This window comes from Myripristis murdjan, chromosome 13, assembly GCF_902150065.1.
Source record: "Myripristis murdjan chromosome 13, fMyrMur1.1, whole genome shotgun sequence".
Taxonomy (NCBI): domain Eukaryota; kingdom Metazoa; phylum Chordata; class Actinopteri; order Holocentriformes; family Holocentridae; genus Myripristis; species Myripristis murdjan.
Window position 1 is genome coordinate 15,115,958 of NC_043992.1, and position 21,501 is coordinate 15,137,458.

At 42.0% G+C, this 21,501-nt stretch overlaps 2 protein-coding genes across 2 annotated transcripts in view; one reads left to right on the forward strand and one right to left on the reverse strand.

The window, feature by feature from the left end:
- Positions 1-1,646: 1,646 nt before the first annotated feature.
- On the reverse strand, positions 1,647-16,731 carry LOC115370323 (zinc finger FYVE domain-containing protein 1). Its single transcript, XM_030067306.1, is given in 13 exon segments — positions 1,647-3,523; positions 5,001-5,099; positions 5,959-6,151; positions 7,344-7,514; positions 8,527-8,644; positions 8,746-8,843; positions 9,453-9,561; positions 11,185-11,291; positions 12,767-12,984; positions 14,339-14,561; positions 15,326-15,607; positions 16,520-16,590; positions 16,593-16,731. Coding segments are annotated over 13 exon segments (1,965 nt in total). The 5' UTR covers positions 16,636-16,731; the 3' UTR covers positions 1,647-3,290.
- A 2,199-nt stretch (positions 16,732-18,930) lies between these two features.
- The window catches only part of dpf1 (double PHD fingers 1), a 40,839-nt gene continuing 38,268 nt past the window's right edge, over positions 18,931-21,501 (forward strand). Inside the window, exon 1 of the mRNA XM_030066204.1 lies at positions 18,931-18,983. Coding sequence (XP_029922064.1) covers positions 18,952-18,983 — 32 coding nt within the window. The 5' untranslated portion in view covers positions 18,931-18,951. The remainder of the gene's footprint in view (positions 18,984-21,501) is intronic.

The following is a 21,501-nucleotide window of genomic DNA, read 5'->3' on the forward strand; positions in this document are numbered from 1 at the left end:
GGCCAAGTGATTAGGACACCTGATTCTGATCATTTGAATGGGTGAGCGAATACTTTTGGTAATATAGTGTACATACATATGTATGTATGTATGTATGTATGTATGTATTTGTCTATCTGCCTCAGAAATGAAAGAACGAAAATTTCCTATATCCAACTAAGCCGACTTCATGATAGAGACATGATATCCTGTTGGTGAGCATCCAGGACATTAAAAGTTGATGGTCTCATGTAGAAATCTGCCATGGTGCAGCCAAGATATTTCTGTTCATCTAGCGCCCCCTTGTGGACGTACAAGACATGACTACACTTATGCAACAGCTATGTTTATGCTTGCCAGCAGGGCAAGCCTCTGCATCTGGACCTCTGTGGCGAGACTGTAGGGTTTTTATTAGGTCCTGGTTGCATGTGAGAAATGCATGTGGTAGTGCTTTTATGCTTTAAAGGCATGTTGCAACTACATATAACACCAATGGACATGATTCCCAATAATGAACCTGCAAGTCAACATAGAAAATCAGCTTTATTATTGAAACATACTTGAACTTTTTAGCCAGTTTGAATTACTGTGCGTAAACCTCAGTGAGGCTGAAAGGTGAAGACAGACTGGTGGTTTTGTCATTACTCACTGAATGTGTCTTGTTCACACAGAGCTGGCTGATGGATTTTTCCACAGCGGTTTGGAGGGCCACATACAGTAATAACACTCCAGCCACATAGGGCGATGCAATTTATCTGCAGCAGCACCAGCGTCAGTCAGTCCAAACCTCTGCTCGTCCTGTGCAGCCTTTCAGCTCGGCTTCTCTCAGTGAAATCCCCAGCGACAATGCTACAGTTTTACTCTAAATCAGTTTTATGATGTGACATGTTCAGTGTGTTGCACGCTGTAGGTTTATCACAGAATCCTGGGCAGAGATGTAGCAGTAAACGAAATGGAGGGTAGCGTATAATCTCTGTCTGGTGATTATTATAAGGCAAAACAACCACAAATAGGAAAAAGCATTTGTAATTTCAGAAAAGCATTCATTTATGTTCGTTCCCTCTATGCTGGGATACATCACACAACTTTTAATTCAACATGAAATATGAAATTATGAAAAGGCTATTTTTTATGACACACACTTACATGACCTACACATCTATGTCTTTAGATGCAATTTATGAAGGTGTAATCCCATTCCTTCTTCTTGGTGCTACCTCTGTATTGACATTATATTGATTTATTTGTTCCTAATATAAGACATACAGTAAGTATAAAGGCTAAAATCAATTTAAGAGAGCATAATTGGTTTGGGTGAAGTAAGTGGGCATTGTGGGTACTGTCCATGGTCTTTTGTTCTCTCTGTCTTTCCCTCTTCTTTGCACTCAGAGATACCAATTTAGGCATTGATCACCTGAGTAATTTAGTTGGTCAGAGCATTTTGTTTTCGTCTAACGCATTTGCAGTTATTAAAGAGTCAAGCTGCTTATGGCTTATCCCTGATACAATGTGCTTGTAAATATTCTTCCCTGTGTGTAAGATTTCTATTTTTTGTTAATAATAAAAACAATTAGTCACAAAAAGGAAAAAAAAGAGAGAGTGAGAGATGAAAGGAGGAAGAGGCAAATAGTGAGTCAACACATTGGCGCAAACACAAAATCTTCCTTAATTATTTTTATTTTGACAAGCCTGATTTAAGAAAGAAAAAAATTCAAGATTGTCATAGGCTGAATTTCACTGGTAAACATCTTTAAAACATGAACTGGTTATTACTACAGAGAAAAAAAAGGAAAATAGCATCAAACCATCCAGTATGTTATGCAGAGAAATTCCCTTTGACAGAAACTGTCGTTTTGCATTAATTCATGTATAATTTGTGCTTTACATGGCAAGCGATTTAATGCGGGAGCCTTTCAAATATCAAAATAATGCACACTCAATCATCCTGACTAGCGTGACAGTAGTCATAACAATATATGCTTTCTGAAGCGTCAGTGGCTCAATTAAGTGACCACTTGGTTAAATAACCCCCAGAAAGGTAAGTCTACATTAAAACACAGGTTATTCCGTGCGCTGGAATGTCTATATTATGCTACACATTTTCTTCCTCTGTCACAATTCACTTTACATGAAGTGTAGATCTAGACAAGTGAGACTTAAATTACACTGTCCCGTAATCAGCCGAGACTAATCCCATTACCTCCTTGTCTGTGTGTTTCTTTTTGTGTATGTGAAGACCCACAAAAGCAAACCTTGGATGTAGAATTGGGAAACTAGATTGAAATCAAGGCACAAACTGCAGCAGCTCATGTGTCACTCTCTGTCCTTCCATGTCTTTCTGCCCTGAGTAAAACATGCACTTGCAAAGTCTCTTTTATCCCAAAGACTGAACTGCTAACACTGCAGGATTGCTTCTTCCTGCCTGCATATCTCAAGAGTTTTTTCCCCTCAGTCCATCCTACTTTTACTCCTGTTTGCTTCAAGTCTGAGACCCTTTACTCCCATTGAAAGGGAGGTCAGAGACAGAGGAGGAGGATATTTTAAAAAAAAAACCTCAAAGAAGCTTGACTCCTCTGAGGACTCTGCAAAGGAGTCAAAAATGGAGAACACGCTTTGTCGTGACGGCCCTACACTCCCTGAACTATCACGACTTAAAAAAAATCCATGCCTTCATTCTTTAAAATCCCCACTTATTCCCACTACATTCTTTTCACTTGTTCGTCTGTCATATATAGCAAAGAGATTGGTCTGATGGTGAGAAAAGTGCCTGCTGCAGGGAACAGGAAGAGGACTAAGAACAAAGAGAAACACTTATTACAGAACAGGTAAGAGCGCTGGGTTTTTCTTAAGGGAAATAAAGGGGAGTCCTCTGTCTTTCATTTAACATTAAGTTTCCATCAGTCACTAGATATCCATTTTCCTTTATACCGATTTGTCTTTTAACTGGTTTGACTGTTCCGTTGGGGCTCTGTGGTGGAAAGTCTGATCTCTGTTCAGTTTTGCATTGATGAAGAATCAGCTGGTTTGTGAATGCTAGTTGAGATGGAAAGCTAATCACAGGACAGCACTGACAAAAACACCAGGCTTGGTACCCAGACAGAGATGGTTTTTAGCAGCCAGCAGTTGGACTGTCAGCGCTGTGTCGTTTCTCTTAAAAACATGGTCAATTCCAGTTCTGCCATTAGATGCTAAATGGACAATGCCACTTCCGGCTTGAACCAGCAATGCCAAGTTTCACAGTGGTAGAGTTCACCTAAGTTTTGTCCAGAGAAGTTATCCTTGAGGGAGTAAGGGGATAGAGGAGGGGGGGGTCACAGGCTTCCCTTTCGGGCGTGGCAGCCATCACACACTCTGACCGGATGGTCCCAGCCCCGGGAGGGTACAGGCTTGATGTGCATGGAACAGGGCCCGCAAACCCCCTGTCCGCAGGCCCTGCAGTGGTGCTTGGACATGGCTGGAGTGAAGGTTTTGGAGCACACATGGCACTGGATAATGTCCTCGTCTGGAACCCAGTAGTCTGGCCGGGCCACACCCTTCACAAAACCTGAGGGAGTAGGAAATACACTGGATTGTCAGCAGTGTTTTATTCTTATTTCATTACTTGTACCAAGAAGGCTGTCACTGTTACTGCAAGGCACTGTTGTACGTGGTTGCCAATGTCCATCTGTCCATCTGTCTATCAGCAGTATAACTCTGAAAGTAGTGGATGGATTGACACAGCAACTTTTAATCAACGAGCCTGAGGGGGTATGGCAAAAGGTGGGCTTTACCACAAAAAGGGCTTTACTTTCAGGATGCCTCCATATAACTTCACTAAACCTTGCGGGAATGTTGGACATGGGTCAAGGAAACACTGACTAACTTTCCACACTGATTACCCAAAATAATTGTGTCCTGAGGATTTCAGGATTGCTAAATAGGGTGCTGCTTAGCTCCAACAGGGCCCTAACATCCAGCTGAGGTTGGCGCTCTAATGAGATCCTTCTTGTTATACCAAAAAAATTGTGTTTAACAAACCGAGGGGCTTGAGGAGGACCCAGTGTGATCTCCAGCAAAATGAGGGGAAGCAGGAAAGATGGATCTTAGCAAACTGACCCTCAAGGAGAGCCGATTTCACTGCTGTTTCATTCACAGACAGGACAATGACAGAACATTATAGGAATGACTTTTCTGATTAGAGGTTTCACTGTCCATATTGTTATACTCCCACTTATAGTATCAAAATATAGTCCATTTCTGTACCAAATAATTTCAAACAAGTAAACCATCTAAGACAGGGGCCCCCTCATACCAAATGTAAAGAAATCTGGATTATACATTGGTATGGTGCACCACTGCTCAAAAGGCTGCTATACCCTGAGCATAACACTCTGAGACTGTATAATATTATATATACTAGTGGTGAATCACTTCACAGGCTTCTAAGCTTCATTAATGTTTATGAGCAAATCTCCAAACACCCATTAAAAAACTCAGACTGATAGGCTGCATCTAGGCCATTACATGTTTATTTATACTACTCGTTCCTTCCAAGTGAGCCATCAATTCAACGTTGCCCCACGGTATGCCAGTTTCATTTGCCCTATTTTGCAGCCAACCATTTAGAGTTATCAGTACAAATTATGATTTTGTTGCCACACAACTGTCTTCGGCATGTTCAGGACTGCTAATCAACAACAAGCAGAGCCACTTGGAAAGCAGTGCAGGTGACAGAAATGTCCCCCTCAGTAATAGGAAAAGCTGAAAATCTCTCAAAATTCATGGACTCATGTGACTAGTTTGAGAAAAAGCAACTATTTAACCAAGGAAAGAAAACTCAGAACAGAAATGCACCAATTAATCAACAACCAGAATTGGCCAATATGTGTTCTAAATGGGTCACTGGTGATCACAAGTCTAACACAAAAGCTGTTGAATGTGTGGCATTAAACATGCAGAAAATAATGTTTTAACAAGCAGTTTAAAGTATTCTTGGAGAGTCATGGAGAGAATGTGTGCTTGGAGAGGATAGCTGCACTCACAGAGGGGGTAATCCACAGCTGTAGAGACCATGTCCAGAGTCGACTGGGCCACCTCGGTCACCCTGCGAGCGATCAGGCCACGAGGCTCCACGTTGCACACTAGGCAGAAACAGAGACCGGGAAGGGGGGGGGGCAGATGAGCCAGAGAGATCACACATTTCACATCAAACACAAAACATCAAACACATGTTATACTGCTCAGAAGATTTGACTTTTCATGTTGTTTAATAAAATATTTCAACCCCAAGCAGAGGAAAAGGCTGTTACAATCACCTTTTATTGTCAATGACAAAAGCAAAAACAATATGTACAGTGCTGACAGCTATCACAGATAAAGTCTAATCAATACTCAGTCAGAGGCTTTTATCCCACAATGCAGACTGCATTCTGCAGAGCCTGAGGATTCATCAGCGTGACAATATCATTTCTTATTCTGCTCTAAGGTGCACAGGATCTATAGGCACTAAATCTCATGCCTGTGGGTCAGCCAAAAGATCAACCTGGCCATTTTCAGTCTACTGCCCTCTACTGCCGCTTTACATACATAATGCAAGAAGACAAGAAATGAGAGACAAAAAGAGGTACTGAGCAGGGACAAGCAAAGTCAAAAGTCAAAGTCATAGTCAGGTTTCAGAAATCCAAATTTAAGTCTTGAAGGCCTTCATAATGCTACCTGGAATTTAATTAACAATGATTTTTAACAAGAAAATAAACAACCAAAGGCATTTAAAAAACTGTTGGAGCATACTATAGCTGAACGTTTTAAGAAAACAAAACCAAACAAAAAACTATATATATAAAACACGGTGAAGCAACTAACCACTAATCACTGTATTTAAGACATTTTAACATTTAAATTCTTTAAGACCTTAAATTTACAACATTTATTCAGCTTTTTATTTATTGTTTTTATTTTCCTTTGATAACCTGGAAAAGACCCATGATGGGTGTATCTTACCCTGGTTGTTGGTGTCGACTGGCCCTCCCTGGCGGTGGCAGGCATCACACACCCTGACGGGAGCGTTGCCCCAGCCCTTCTCTGGCACCGGCATCCGATGACTGGAGCAGGGCTGGCAGAAACCCTCGCCACATGAACGACAGTGATGCTTCCTCTCCGCCTCCTCAAACACCTTGTTACAACCGTGGCAGGCCTGAGGAGAGGATACACACACATGGAACAGGCAGAAGCTGTCGTGTTATTTGCACAGACTCCACACAGATTATACAATGAACAATATCAGACTTTTAAGTGTGCTAACAAACCTGGACAGTGGCTAAAAAAGTAGCTAAAAGTAGCTATTTTTATGGAGGTATAGTTTCTTCAGGCACAGGGTGTGTGGCCCAGTACCGGGAGACCCCCTGGGATGAAGAGAATTACCTCCTATTGTGAAATACTCTCCACCCTGCTGCTATGATGTTTCTGCTGTTTACACTGTTTATTCTGTTGTTTACACTGTTTATTCTGTTTTATCTATTTATTCTCTATTGCACTCATGATTATTTAGCTCTTGTTTTTTAGCACTAGTTATATAGATTATATTGCACTAGTTATATAGTTTATATTTTAATTATTTAAACTGCCCCACAATTCCATCTCTGTTGTAATCCGGAAGCCAAGCAACGACATTTCGTTGCAAAAAACTCACTGCTGTGTTTTTTTGTGCAATGACAATAAAGAAAGTCTAAGTCTATAAAAACTCATTGGCCCATGGTGGAACTCACTCCAAACAAGAATGCAAAAAATGAAAAGATGCTGTGCCACCAATAACTTCCCCCACAAATTAAGAAGCCTGCAATGAAACATCTGACACTGTAAATGATGTTTTTTCCAATACATGTAATTTATATTGATTTGAATGTATTTCGATTTGCTCCCAGTATTTGTTTTATTTAAAAAGTCAGCAACATGGACCCGAACAAAAGAAAATAAATAATACTTGACCAGAAAATTAATGCACCATTATTTGAATATGGATGTTTGCAGGCAGTATCAGCTTTACATGTTTATCAGGAGTACGAATTTCTGAATAAATCCATACTTGATTCCAAAACAAACAAACAAAAAAAAAAAAAAAAAAAAAAAAAAAAAGAGAAGAAAGTAAAAACAAACTTTCTTACTGGCTGAATGTTTCACTGAAAAACACTGGAGAAAAACAATGTAAACAAACAGTGTGGCATTCGTGCTGTAAATACTGTTGGTGGACGTTACATGAGCAACCCAATATGATGTGAAAACCACAGGACCGGAAATCACACATAGACACACACACACACACACACAAAAGGCACTAGACTTGAGTCTGCTGTATACTGTATGTTTGCATGCATATGCTTCTTACTCACAATGATCTCTGAGTTGGGTCTCCAGTAGGGCGGCGCCACCTGGTCGGTGAGCCAGGCTGTGACAGCTTTGGTGGGCCCGGCACTGTACTCCGACACCGACTGGATCACGTAGTTCATCCCATCCAGGACCCTCTGGGCTGCATTCTGGTGGTCTGTCAGGAAGGCGTCCGACTGCCAGGAGGAGAGACGAATGAAGAAAAGGGACAGTAGAGGGATGAGGAGAGAAAAAGGAAGAAGGGTGAGTAGATGGAAACAGCGGAGCATGACTTTCCCTGATTAAAATGGTTCCATGACCTTTTTAAATTTAACATAAACACAGTTTAGACTTACAGGTTTCATTAAAGTCTGTTTTATTCTGCAGGGGAAGTGATACTGTTTAGTGAACAGCTACTGAATTTTAAACGTAAATTAAATTTGTGTTACATGAAGAGACTGGCGAACCAAAGTTACAAGCAGTTGTCAGTTTAATGTTGTCTTTCTTCAAAGCAAATTTTATGAACATTGTAGAACAAAAAACTCAAGACCTTTCCTGGGTTGTCAGGATCCACTTATAAATAATGCAGCATATAACTCGACTTTCAATAAAACTGTTATTGCTCTAGCCAGAACAACATGCATCAGGGTACAACGACCTAGAAGTAACACGGGACTTATCTTTGACCTTTGAGACTTCTGTATCCACCGTCATCTTACATGTGGTTTATCCCTCAGCTGTGTTTACAGCACAACAGTGCTTAGGGGAACTTGTGAACAAGGTAGAGGACAGGTTTCATTCCAGCTCTTTGAGAGGAAATAATCTCAGTTAAAATCACTGTTGGATATTAATTATAAAAGACCAATTCTGCACTATGAGGTTTGCTGAAGGTCTGATCTATATTTTAGTTTATCACTCCTTTTCAAACACTGATGCACCACCACTGGCTTCACTTACACACTGATTGCTGACTGAAATTTGTCAAACTGAGAGAGACCGAGACTCAGGGTATGTGACACCTACAAGCATAGGAAAAAGGCAGGGATGATAGGATGGTAAAGTAAAAAAAAAAAAAAAAAAAAGTCTTTTTTTTTCTCCATCAAATCAAATGGCAGTTGTAAGCGCTGTGTAAACACAGACAGATTTAAAGCCTGTATGTGTATGAGTGTTTGGTTAAGTGGTAGAAGAGCGGCTAGTTGGAGTACTCACCCCCTCCCACACGTGTTTGACCTCGGGTCGTACCACACTGCTCTCTGGGTCCTGGTTGCCCATCCAGTACTGTCTGCTGCGGTAGATCACGCCACAGGTAGAGCACTCTAACACATACCTGGGAGGACAGGAGCGAAGTATTAAGAGAGGGGAAAAAATACGAAAAAATAAGAAAAGGGTGAGAAATGGAAATGAAACTGTGTATGTGTGTATACCTACCCTGACCAGGCGTACTTGGCCAGTCCCATCCATGGGTTATCACAGGAAGCCGAGGTCTTAGGCACCACAATGACCTCTCTACCTCCTTCATAGCACCTCTGGAGGCATAAGGGAAACACACACACACACACACACACACACACACACACACACACACACACACACACACACACACACACAAACAGGAAATAATATAGTATGCTGTTTTTTGTGAGTTACCTGAACTGGAGCTTAGGTGATTTAATACGCTCACCAGGCATCAGATTCTATGTGTGGTGTGTGTAGTGCTGTGACAATAACAGGAATGTCAGTAGTATTGACACACAGCCGCAGTTTCCAACAGTCAGTACACAATTCAACAAAATTCAACAAAGTCAAACACCTAAAAACATTTCACTGCCACTGAATCTTGAAATGAATCCCAGTCCACACTGATGCGCTGACAAAACTGCTGCCAGGAGCTAAATACAGAACCATTTCACTTCCCAAACAGATAAAGAGGGGCCAACCAACATCAAAACTCCTGTGCAAAAGCTGCCAACAAAGCCGTGTGGTAACACACTGTTTAATGAGTTTTCTTGCTTGCTGTGGTATCAAATTTTAGATCTTGTACTTGGTAATGGTATCAAAGTTTGAAAATAGTTCAATCAAAGTCAAAATATCTGGACGACACAAAGTGTGTGTTTGTGTCTGTCTGCCTGTCTTACCTTGCAGATGAGGACCTTGTTGTTATACTGGTGTGAGTACTGGCACAGGCCATCTGCCATGTGGGGGACCCTGTCTCTCAAATGGTTCATCCCATTCTTACAACGCACGCTTGAGGGAAGACACAAAAGCAAATTAATCAGAGTTAAGAAAGAAGGAGATTGTTGTATTATTTAAATCTGTGCCATCCACAAACCAAAGAATGCATTTGATCAAAGCAAGGGCTGTCCCAAGCCAATCAAAGCTCAGCATCCAGGCCCAATCCGGGTGTACTTATGTGATCAGGATCAGCTATAAAATGCCTAATCAAATTCCAGTCAATACAATGTGAGGAAAGCACACTTTTGAAATGTGTGGAATTTAATTATTTCTCTTTTCAAAGTGAAATATTTGCATTTCCAGTGTTTGCAAAGGTGGTATGAACAGATCCTCATACAACACAACAAAGTGTATATTTTAAATGACATATTTATGTTTATAATAGTGTTCAGTAAAGATCTTTAGAGGAAAGAGCCATGATGTTGACTATTTTTTTTTAAGCAGAGAAATTACTTTATAAGGTTAACCCACTTATATGGTCTGGTTTTGATCACCTCAGTGCATTCATACTCTATCACTGTATTATACGGTGTACATATATGATTCCTCACTATCCGCAGACACTAGATATTGATCTACTTGTTTCACGACTGAGGACAAAAAAGTTGAATACGGCATCCCTGGACATCCCTAATCAGAACCTGTTTATTATCTTTCGTTCTGTTGCATAAAGAAAAAAACCCTAAAGGAGATGGACTGGCATCAGGCAGACTTCCCATGAGTTCCCATGTTAGAAACTCGGAGAGAAAGGAGACATAAGTGAGAGGCCACCAACACTATACAAATAATACACTAGTATACAGTACTGAATGTGAAACAGCACAGCCCAGAGTCCCTCAGAAAATGCCTGCCATGTGAAGCATACTTGTGTAACACGGCACACATGGAGTTCAAAAGCGTTAGAACTCAGAAGAAAACAAAAGAAAGAGCAATGAATAACATGTGACACAGGACAGGATGGACGATGCTAGTTACTTTCTAAAATTAGCTCAGCTACTTTTAAACCCCTTACATTGGCAAATGACAGCATTATGATATGTTAGTCAGACTTCACTTGTGGAGAGCCTGTGTAAAAAAGCAGAGCATTTACAGCAACTTGACACTGATGCCTCAACAGACTCAACAATACAAAAGTGGACGCTGCTACACTGCTGAAGTGCTTATCAAGTCAGGCTCATAGTTGTGGTATCAAAAAAAAAAAAAAAAAGTTGATTACAAATTCATCATGATACAGCGCAGATTCTGTTGAGTCCCATGACATATTTGCAGCAACAATGTCTGGATCTTTCTGAATATGAAGAGAGGACTGCAAGGAGTGCACAAACTCAAAGTTAAGGTCTGAAGATTCACAGTTGAAATGGTTTATTTGTAGAATTTTTTAAGTGCTGTAAATTGTGCTGTGTGTGTTTGTGTCGTGTCTAACTTTGCACAGATACACAGTGAATAACCTGTGACTGATCAGATTTTGTAATAATTTGTTCCGTGACAAAAATTATCAGCAGTTATGGACTTGGGTATAAGGTTTGGTATTAGGTTTGGTCATTCACATTTTCAGACTTGAGCACAGAGACGAGCAAAGTGGAATACAGCAGAAATTGACTCAGTACCTGCTTGAAGACAGCTGTAATGACTTACTTGCAGCTGAGGCAAACAGAGGAGCAGGTGAAGTACTCGTCAGGGAAGAAGGAGTACAAAGTGATCTTATCGTCTGAGATTTCCCCACAGAAACGCTCACTCAGGGCCTGAGGAGACAGCGGGAGGAGGGAGGAGGGAGAGGAGAGGCTCAGAGATTCAATATATCCAAGAGACCATGACGTAAACTCAAGACAACAGCAGAACTCTCCCTCTCTCTCTCTCTCTCTCTCTCTCTCTCTCTCTCTCTCTCTCTCTCAGACTGTGTTCACACTTGCATTTTTCCAAACTGCCAAAGCCTGCTTCACACTACAGGTATACAAAGTGGACACAAGACAGACAGAATGTATCTGCTTCGGAAAATGTGTGGCACTTTGATTCTTATTTACAAAATCTGATGCTCTTTAGCCAACAGAATTTAAGACTTTTCAAAGGGAGTGAACGTGCTGCTGATCAGTTTATTTTGTGAACTGAATAATCATAACAAAGAGGTGAGTTTCACACCTCAAAAGAATGATCACTGGCAGTCTGAGCCAGAATGAAACCAGCCACAATGGAAATGGAGAAAGCACTAGGGAAAACTGGGGTAGTTTTTACTCCTACTAAAGTGCTTCAAATTCTTATTACCAGAATAACCATTTTTGATTGGCGCAATTTTCAAAAGTCAGTGATTTGCAGTGGATGGTGTGTTTTAGGCTATGGGCCCAGTATCCATGGTCGGGGAAACAAAACATCCTGAAAGCTATGACAGACTACCTGCTTACTGCATACAGCCGCACACTGTTTGTCTGCTCTGTGTTTACTACTCTGTTCGTCTGGTGCTGCAAAGCACTGCAGGAAGTATTTACTGCACCCGACTCTGAACGCACAAACTCCAATGATAGATGAAAAAACACTTGAGGAAAGTCGATTCTTCAGGAATGCCTGCCTGTCATGTTCTTCCTCCACTTTGTGCACAAAGCATCAGTGGAGCTCAACTCCGCAACAATACAAAACAGTGTTTTTTTTGTCTACTACTTGTTGACTAGAAACTGCCACCTATTTTTGACTTCCCAGCTGCTACTGAACAGTGAATTCATTGTTTTTGGTGAATGCATTGTTTCCAAATTTTCACTCCTGCATCCATTTGTGAATGTGCCATTTTATTTTACAATGAAACACCAAAAAAGGAACCTTTTTGCTAACCTCACCCACCAATAATTTAAGTTGTGATTTTCAGAACAAAACATCACTGAAATTATTTGTGTTTAACTACTGAACAATTTAATAATTCCATAATAACCGAAAACCTTGATAATGCTGGTCACAATAACTGTGATGGTGAATTTTCACAACTGTTAGCTGTGTTGTGGAAGTTTAAGTTGAACATTAAAAAGCACAAGTGACAGCTAAGCACTAAGAAACCAAAGTGTGTCTCACACAACCCACTTATTATAATCAGCAAAAATGCAGCTGATTCTGCACTCTGTCAACTCTAAGGAGCAACAGTGTGAATGCACCCTCATTATGATACATACCCACTTTCATCATCACCCCGCCTCCTCCCCCACCCTCCCCCGTCCTCCCCCTCCGCCCAACCACTCACCTCCAGAGCATGATACACTATCCTGGGCTGGCGAGGGGAGCGGGTGTGAGTGTTCCTCACTTGCTGCCTGACGGCTTCCACCAGCCGGCTGTAGTCAGTGGGGGGTGTGACCGTGTGGGTGCCCACATACTGCACTGAGCTGAAGGCCTCGGTCCCCAAGCCCAGGTCGTGGAAACGCTTCTGGAGCAGCGTGTCGGCGTGGCCTGCCACTTTAGACTCTACAATGGAGGGGAGGGGACAATGGAGGACAAAATGAAATGGATCACACAGTCTTCTCCAGTAGATTCCCTAGTACACAATAGATTAAATTAGATCAGATCAAGCTTTGATAATCCTTGTGGGGGAACTGGGTCGTCACAGCAGCAGAGAATAGGAAATCTCTAAGGATAAGATTAATGCTAAAGAGTGCTAAAGATAATACAATTAATTTCAACAACAGAGGAATGTGAGTTATACAGTACAATAAATGTGAAGATGCTGAGTCTAAAGATGTAGTGTCTTCACTGACCTGTTTACAATCTTCCATGGCAGACCTTGTGGAAGACAAGTGTGTGTTTCCATCTTTTCACATTATCAGGTATACAGATAAGAGGGCAAATGTACAGCAGTGTGTGCAAACATGTAAATATCATGGTTTCCCCTCAGTGTCATTCAGTGCATTGATTATAAATTCTGTCAATTCAACAGCGTTGATTGCCCAAATAAAAGTAATTTAAAAAATAGAACAGAATAACAGACATTGTAAATATCATGATAGAATAAAAAATAGAACTGAATACAATTAATTATTTTGTCTGATGTTTTCACATTTCAGAAAAAGGATAGTCTTAGATTATTGCACATGTTTTTTAAAAGGATATAAAACTTAAAAAAAAAAAAAAAGTACTGAATCAAAATGTGGTTTACTAACTTGAACGGAACTGAGCTGTTCCGAAAAAGTGAAAAATCATTCTTAAATTGAGCTGCCAAATTGTAAGCTGAAATGAATTGCTGTTCAGCCAAAGATTCACACACCAATATATATTTTGTCCTTGACTAAAATTTTAAACAAACTTCACAATCAGAGGTCTTATTAAAGTTTTTTATTTTTATCCTGCAGGGGAAGCAAAGATAACCTAAACATGATGTAAAACTAATATTATGCTAAGTTTCTTTTAACTGAAGCAGGCAAAATTCCATTATATTCCATGACTTGTCCCAAAGACTAATTAAAATGATTGGCTTTCCCTGTCTGAAAGAGACTTTTCAAAAGAAAAGAAACCCTAGAACATGTTATCTTTGTGTTTATGCCTCACTTTTCCACTTTCATTTACAGTAAATTAGAACAAATGTTGAGATAAGAAAGGTAGAAAAAAGGATCAAATGCATCCACATAGGTGGTAAGCAAAAGAGGGCGGAGAAGAGGAGTGATACTAAGTGAATGAAAAAGACAGAATTTGAGTGTCAATGCAAAAAGATTCAAATACTAACTCAGACCCATGCAAAAATCCCTCCACAGGCAAAGTACACTCTTGAGAAAATAACATATGTCTTAAACACACACATGCATCTCAGTGTGTTTCTTTTCCCTACCGTGACCCAGCAGCTGGGTGTGTGTTGTCTCCTGGAAGATGATGACGGCGGGACCCAAGGAAGAGAGGGGCACGTCCAGACCACAGCGGCTGGACAGGGCCTTCAGCTCCGGGGTGAAGTGCTTCAGGTAGGCCACCGAGGCGCTGCTCAGGAACTGGAACATGTCGTTGTGGAGGCGCTCGGCCCGGGTGCGATACACCACCACATCTGACACCGCCAAAACCTGGGAGAGAGCCGAGGAGGAGGAGAGCAAATCAAACCTTCATATCGAGAAAACTGGAGACATGGAGAAACAGAACAGAGTTGGCTAAATGAGGCTGACAGAAAGTAGTGCAAGTGGAGAAACAGTAAACTATGATTCTACAGTCCTACCAAAAGCTCTTGACTGTTATGTCTTTTTTGGCTGATGTGAACTTCCAATGAACACACTCATAACGTCAAACATTCAACACTACTCTTGATTAACAATGACAATAGGCCTAATAACTGATTTTTCCATGAGTACACAGAAAGGCTTTCAACAGACTGTAGACAAATGCCCGATTCAGTTTTTAATGTTGAACTGTTGGAGGAAAGAAGCTGATTTTGAGTTCTGAGTCAGTTCATTTTTTTTTCTCAAGACAAACTGTGAAACAAACTAAACTGCAGCATAAAAAACATGGTGCAGATATTTTGTGAAAACAGCTGAACAGCTACATCTAACAGCAGATTATTAAGCAGGGGAAGATACTGTATTTTTTGCCCACAGTACAAAGAAGCCGATGATTCTTAACTCACCAACACTCACCTAAGTACCTGGTAAATTTGCCCCAGTTACAACATATAAGCATTTTGCTACTGGCTAGTGATAACTTCCCACGTTGATCACATGCCAACCAAATGACTTGAATGTGGTGCAAACAAGATGAATGAACTTCACTAGGCTGTGTAAATGTGTCCATTGATCAGCTCATGCTTAGAAAACCAACTGGAAACCACTGACATTACCTTGAGCAGCAGCCGCATCCTCTGGTTCTGATTGGCTGCGGCCCCCAGCAGACCCTCAGTATCCAGGACTATCAGACTGAGGGCAGGGTCATAGGCAGCCCACACCCCCACCGTGCAGGAGCTGGGAGATTTGGAAGTGTAGAATACACTCTCACCTCCAAATAAGATGTGGTTGAGGGTGTGGGACTTGCCGTCGCCGGTGTTGCCAAAGATGGAGAGGACCTTGACATCCGCCTCATCACTGCAGCCCAGACGCTCGACAAAATCAGATTCATCACGGACCTACAGGGAGACAAGGGAGCACACCCAACTGGAATTGGTGGGACGATGACAGATGAGAGGACACAACATCCACCTCAACCCTTCCCTGTTGAATCCACTGCATTCAGGGGAAAGTATATCCAATCTGAACAATGGAGACAAAGAGCCATAATGGGTGGCAAAAACAAATAATTACAGTATCTTATAGCTTATCTGTGACCTTGTTTATTCTCAGAAAGCTCTTTGAGATAGGACACGGCATTGTTTGTCAATTCAAGCGTTTTTCTACTGCAGTAAACAGGTTTTGCTCATTAAAGACACCCTCTGAGATCCTTCAGCTCTATTAGGACAGACACTAAGGAACAAACTGGCTTAGCAAACATCCAAGACTGCTTGAATGACTTTAAAATCATTACCGACTGCGATTTGTACCACAATAACAATACAGCAGAGTGTGTGCCTCCCTGTGGTCTGGGCGTGCTGAATGACTCACCAGGGACTTACCCAAACACAACCCAATTTGCTGTTCGCCTCCGTCTAGTTTAGCTGACAGGATTAAGACAATTGTAAGCAGGACGACAACTTCAACTTCTTTACTGCCAAAATAACAGCCAGTGGAAAACATACACTAACGTTACAACGTAAAAACAGTGAGTGTAACAGATTGTCTGCTAGTATCTGCTAACAGCAGGGGGAAGGAAACACTTCTTCCCTGTCAAAATGCGTTAGCTAACATTGTAAACCTGTCTTTAGTCAGTCCCCTTTTAGGTTGTGGAGGCCGTTTTCCATACATGTGACCGTTGTTGTCAGTGACAGCGGGCATGGGTTACGGCCATGAATTTATATTTGTGTTTTTTTTTTGTCTCTTCTTAGCCTAGCAGCTACACATTAGCAGCCGCCGTCCAAGTTGACGTTAGCTAGCTCGTTAGCTACCTGCAGGTTTTCTTGTTCATCCACCAGCAGAAAACTCCGAACCCTGTCGAGACGCTCCTCCGGCTTCCCGGACACGTCGACGCGCTCTCCACCTCCTTCATGAGCAACTCGGACATTGTTGTTCAGTTAGTCAGACATGTTTTGGTCGGCGGACGGCAGAAACGAAAGTTCGCCCCGCAACTCCTGCCTGTCTGTCAATCACAACAACAGCGCGTGTAGTCACGCTGTGGGCGGGCCCAACCAGCACGCAAGCAGTGACGCAGAGACGCATCACTGTACGTCTGTATGGCCAGTACGTCACCGCCACCGTGTGGGGAAAACGCAGCATTGAACTCAGAAGTTAATTGTGCGGCCCAACAAACTTCAGAAATCAATGAAAAACAGTGCATAAAACAAGACGAAGTGATGGCCAGGCAGCGTTGTAAAATATGTGTGCACCGGCAGTCCAATATGTTTACTCAAATTGATTTAATGAGCAAAATGTAAATCTCTGTCCCTGTTGATGGTTTGTTCCACGATGCATTTAAGATGAATGCGTGTTAACAGTGAACTAGTTCATATAGGCCTAATCACTGCAACCCGCAGTAAATCAAAGTTCCCATTCAACTGGCAGGGTATTTTATTGGAGCAGTGCTGCCATGTTTGAGCTGCTTGCTAATGTTCATTAAATATTTGTTAGCACAGATCTATAAATATCACATGTCACAGAATGGCTTCAGAGTGGCGCCACTGCTGCTAAACTGACATGGAGAAAGAAATTCCAGCATTGCTGCTTTACAGTCCTGGGCTGAACTCCTTCCCTCCCCCCTTCCTTCCTTCCTTCCTTCATTCCTTCCTTCCTTCCGTGCTCCCTTCCTTCCTTCCTTCCTTCCTTCCTTCCTTCCTTCCTTCCTTCCTTCCCTCCAACATTTAGTGAATGAAATTTTAATGTCTAGGACTTGAGTCCATGGAAATCAGTGCCATTTGGGACAAACAGAAAAACAAAACAAGAAAAATAATGAAACTTCAAACTGAACAAGTACACTGTATGGATGGATAGAAATTTAGATATTTCCACGGTGCATGGCTGCTTCTTTAGAAAACACCCCCTTTCAGCTCTGTGGTTCAATCAGCAGGAGATATCAAGCTGAGTGAGTAACCAAGGAAGGAAAGCAGGTACACAGGAAGGAAGCAAGCAAGGAAGCAAGGATGGAAAGGAGAAAGGGAGGAATTTGGAGAGTAGTAAGAGGGTCCCATCCATTTTCTGGCCTCAACCATGAAGAGACAAATGTCTGAAAGAATCAATTATACTCCCAACCCAATGCCCCTGATTAATGAATAATTAACACTGTTCAGTGCAGGGCCACCTAGCATAGATAATATAAGATTAACTACGGATCTGTCAGTATGCCCATACTAATGCAAGGTTATCTATTTTAGACACAACATTAATAAGTCAGACAAAGTATGGCCTTTATTTGACTAAATCCGAATTTCTGCCGCTATATCTTTGAGGTGCAGTAAATGTTGCTGTATTAGAGATTACACTCGCCTAAAGTCATTTTACACATCTTATTTTCAATTATTATTATTATTATTATTATTTTTTTTTTTTTTTACATTTTGTAAACAATGCATTATAGTAAGCTATGTGAAATTGTGTCGAAAATAATTTTCTTAATATAATTGAATTTTATTTCTTTTGTCCAGTGTTTTCCCTGTATTTTAATCACACATTGGAGGTCTTACCACTCCAGCCTTATTGACAGGACTTACTCTGCAAATATGGTGCTTGTTAGAAATATTTAGCCCACAGTCAGAGATGCTCATCATGTTCATCAGTTTTCAACCCACCTCAAACAAAAATGATCTCAAATTCCCCTGCTTTGCCTTTTCCATCTCAACATTCATTCATCACCAGGCTGTGAAATGCATCCACCAAGTTGCCAGTGTTATCATGTGATGCAATGTTGGCAAAACCAGTGGAAGATAAAGCCTCGCCCCATCATCAGCCAGGCAAGGCAACAATGCATCAGAGAGAGAGGGAGAGAGGGAGACAGAGAGAGAGAGAGAGAGACTGGCAGCCACAAACTGACAGGCAGTCCTGCAACCCAACCTTGACATAACTGTAGACGTTTTTTTGTAGGCTGGGAGGAGGGAGAAGGAGGAGGGGAGGTGATGGGGGGGCTTTACCCTCAGAAGTCCGAGGCGGGACTGTGGTACATTTAAACCGCTAACCACGCCGGTACTTGTAGTGCTCTAGCCCTCAGCATGTTTCATGTTGACATGCGTAAAAGACTACACTTCCCCAAAGCTGTCACCGAGCGCTCCCGCCTCCCATTGGCTAGCCGCTCCAGCCGCAGCCCCAGAGAATGAATGAAATTGAAATAGCTGCTACATTACATGTACAATACCGGGCTCTGCAGTGTTGCATTCTATCATACTATATCAAAATGGCCACAGCGGTACAGAACCCCCTCAAATCGTAAGTACGGCACATTCCCCGTGCGTTTGCGTTTTGTATTTGTGCATGCTGTCAGTGCAATTGAACAAGCCTATTCCCTTATCATTTTCAGCATGATTACAAACACATCTACGTGCAATGCGTACGGGAAAGATAAGAGGTAAAATATTTTAGTGGATGTGATATAGCTCTGAGAAAGTTGCATATGAGACAGCCTGGGGTTTCTCTTTTCTTTTCTTTTTTTCCCTTTTTTTCCCTTTCTTTTTTTTTTTTTTTTTTTTTTTTTTTTTTGCATGTGGGGTCTATTGTGCGCTCCGATGCTATTCAGATAATCATTTCCCTGAGCCAGCAGCGACCGCATGTGTGTGTGCAGGGATATGGAGGAATGCTGGAGGTAGATTTCGGTGACCCGGTATGTCCCTTGCCAGTGTAGCCAGCCAAGATCACGGTCAAAACCGGGCTGGAGTGGCAGGCTGGCCGGGAGGCAGGGAAGCTTTAGAGGGCTTTGGTACCTGTGTGCACATTGTCGACAGAGGGGGTAAACAGGTAGGCAGAATTAAGCTCCCCTGTAGGATTTTAGGCTACATCCATGTCTTTACCGCTCGGAAAATACAAGATAGGACAGAGCGGGATGGAATACGGGCTTAAACTCCGAGACTTGCTTTCATCTCCAGCGCCTTATAATGAAGCCTATAATAAAAATCTAAATTTGGTCAGGCGTTGAACGCATCGGGACTAAATGTGTAGCTTAGCGGACATTTATATCCATCAATGCGATGCGGGAAGGGGTGGATATTCCGCGAAGTTTTGATTCCCATTGTGCAGATTTGGTCTTTTTTTTTCTTGTTCTGATACTAGACAGATTTCAGCGGAATGCAGACGCCTGCTGCCCGCCTGGGCTCCCGGCCAAAAAGGTGGCTGATGTGCGTCTGTCAGCGGCCACTTATGGAGATCTAGCCGAAATTAAAAATATGTATATATACACAATAGCTCCGATATAAACATACAGCCAAGGAGTCACGGGAGACAAAAACGATCCGTGTTAGACAGTTTGAAACAAAGAAAAGTCCTCAGCGTGCGAAGCAGGAGCGCTCATTAGATGTTATATAGGCTCTACCTGAACAGGGAAATGGGATATAGGCTGCCTGTCTCCCTATCTGCCTGTCTGTCGGTCTGTCTGTTTCTGTGTTTGTCAGCCTCTCTGAGATGCAGACACAGGCGACATTTCGTGCAATTTCATGAACGACTGCTCTACGTGCCTGCTTTGAAGAGCACTTCACAGGAAAGAGGAAACTGCTATGGGAATTTCAATGCTACTGATTGGGCAACGGTGCGCTGCACTGATTGACTGTGATGGCATTTCATTGTTTTGGCCAAAAAAAGAAGAAAGAAAGAAAGAAAGAAAGAAAGAAAGAAAGAAAGAAAGAAAGAAAGAAAGAATGTCTCTTATAGGAGCATGCACACACATCAGTAATGGTGAAATACTGTAGAAGGTAAATAGTTAGGAGGTTTAGGCTTCATCATGCTCTAATAAACAAATATTCAGGAATACCATGTGGTGATGGGACAGGAATGGACAGGTGGACTGTAATGTGGGACGTTTGAGTTTAAAGCTTCTCCTCTCCTCTCCTCTCCTCTCCTCTCCTCTCCTCTCCTCTCCTCTCTGGGATGCTCATCCAAGCAGAGCCAGAGTGTGGCCAGATTGCTCCCACAGGCCCTCAGTGACACCATGTCAAGGGGATTAAATTGACTGATTTGCATGAAATATACTGTGGTACCAGAGCAGAGAGAGAGAGAGAGAGAGAGAGAGAGAGAGAGAGAGAGATTGTGGCAAGAGGAGGAGAGAGAGCGAGATAGTGGGAAAGTAAAGGGAATGGTTAAACAACAGGGGGTGATAAGTCACAGAGAGTAAAGTGAATAGTAGGAAACAGAGAGAGAGACTGAAGCTGAATGAACTAATATCCAATTATTGTAGAAATGGCCTCATATGTGTTTTATTATTAGCCGCATTAGATAGTAACAGTGTAAAGAAGCAGGGAAGTCAGGCACCAGGGAAAGAGGATGGCAGGATGAGCCAGATTCAAACCTCCAGTGGTGCTTGGCACAGGGTTTGACTGGGACGCTTCCCACTATGTGCTGCAATAAAGCTGTATGTATTTATTATAGAGGGCCTCAGCCATTGCAATCAAGGCCCCTTTAACATCTCACCCCCTGTAAATGCCATCGTTATGCACTGTGGGTTTAACTACGTTCTAGTTACTATGTTGCGATCAGCTTTTAAACAAGCCCTGGTAATTAGCCATGTCTGCAAACAAACATCAGCTATCAGGGCTTACAATTGCATGCCCATCCAGCAAAATGGGCCAAACAACTTGCAAAAATTTGGTTCAATCTGTGGCCTAATAGGTAGTCTGGCTGCACGGTGGAGACGATGCTTGTCTTTGGCCCCAAATGTCCTTAAACCTCATTGAACCTCAGCAATGTGTAAATTAAAAGTTAATTCTGGGGATGGAAATTCAGTGGATGCATTGAGAATTGT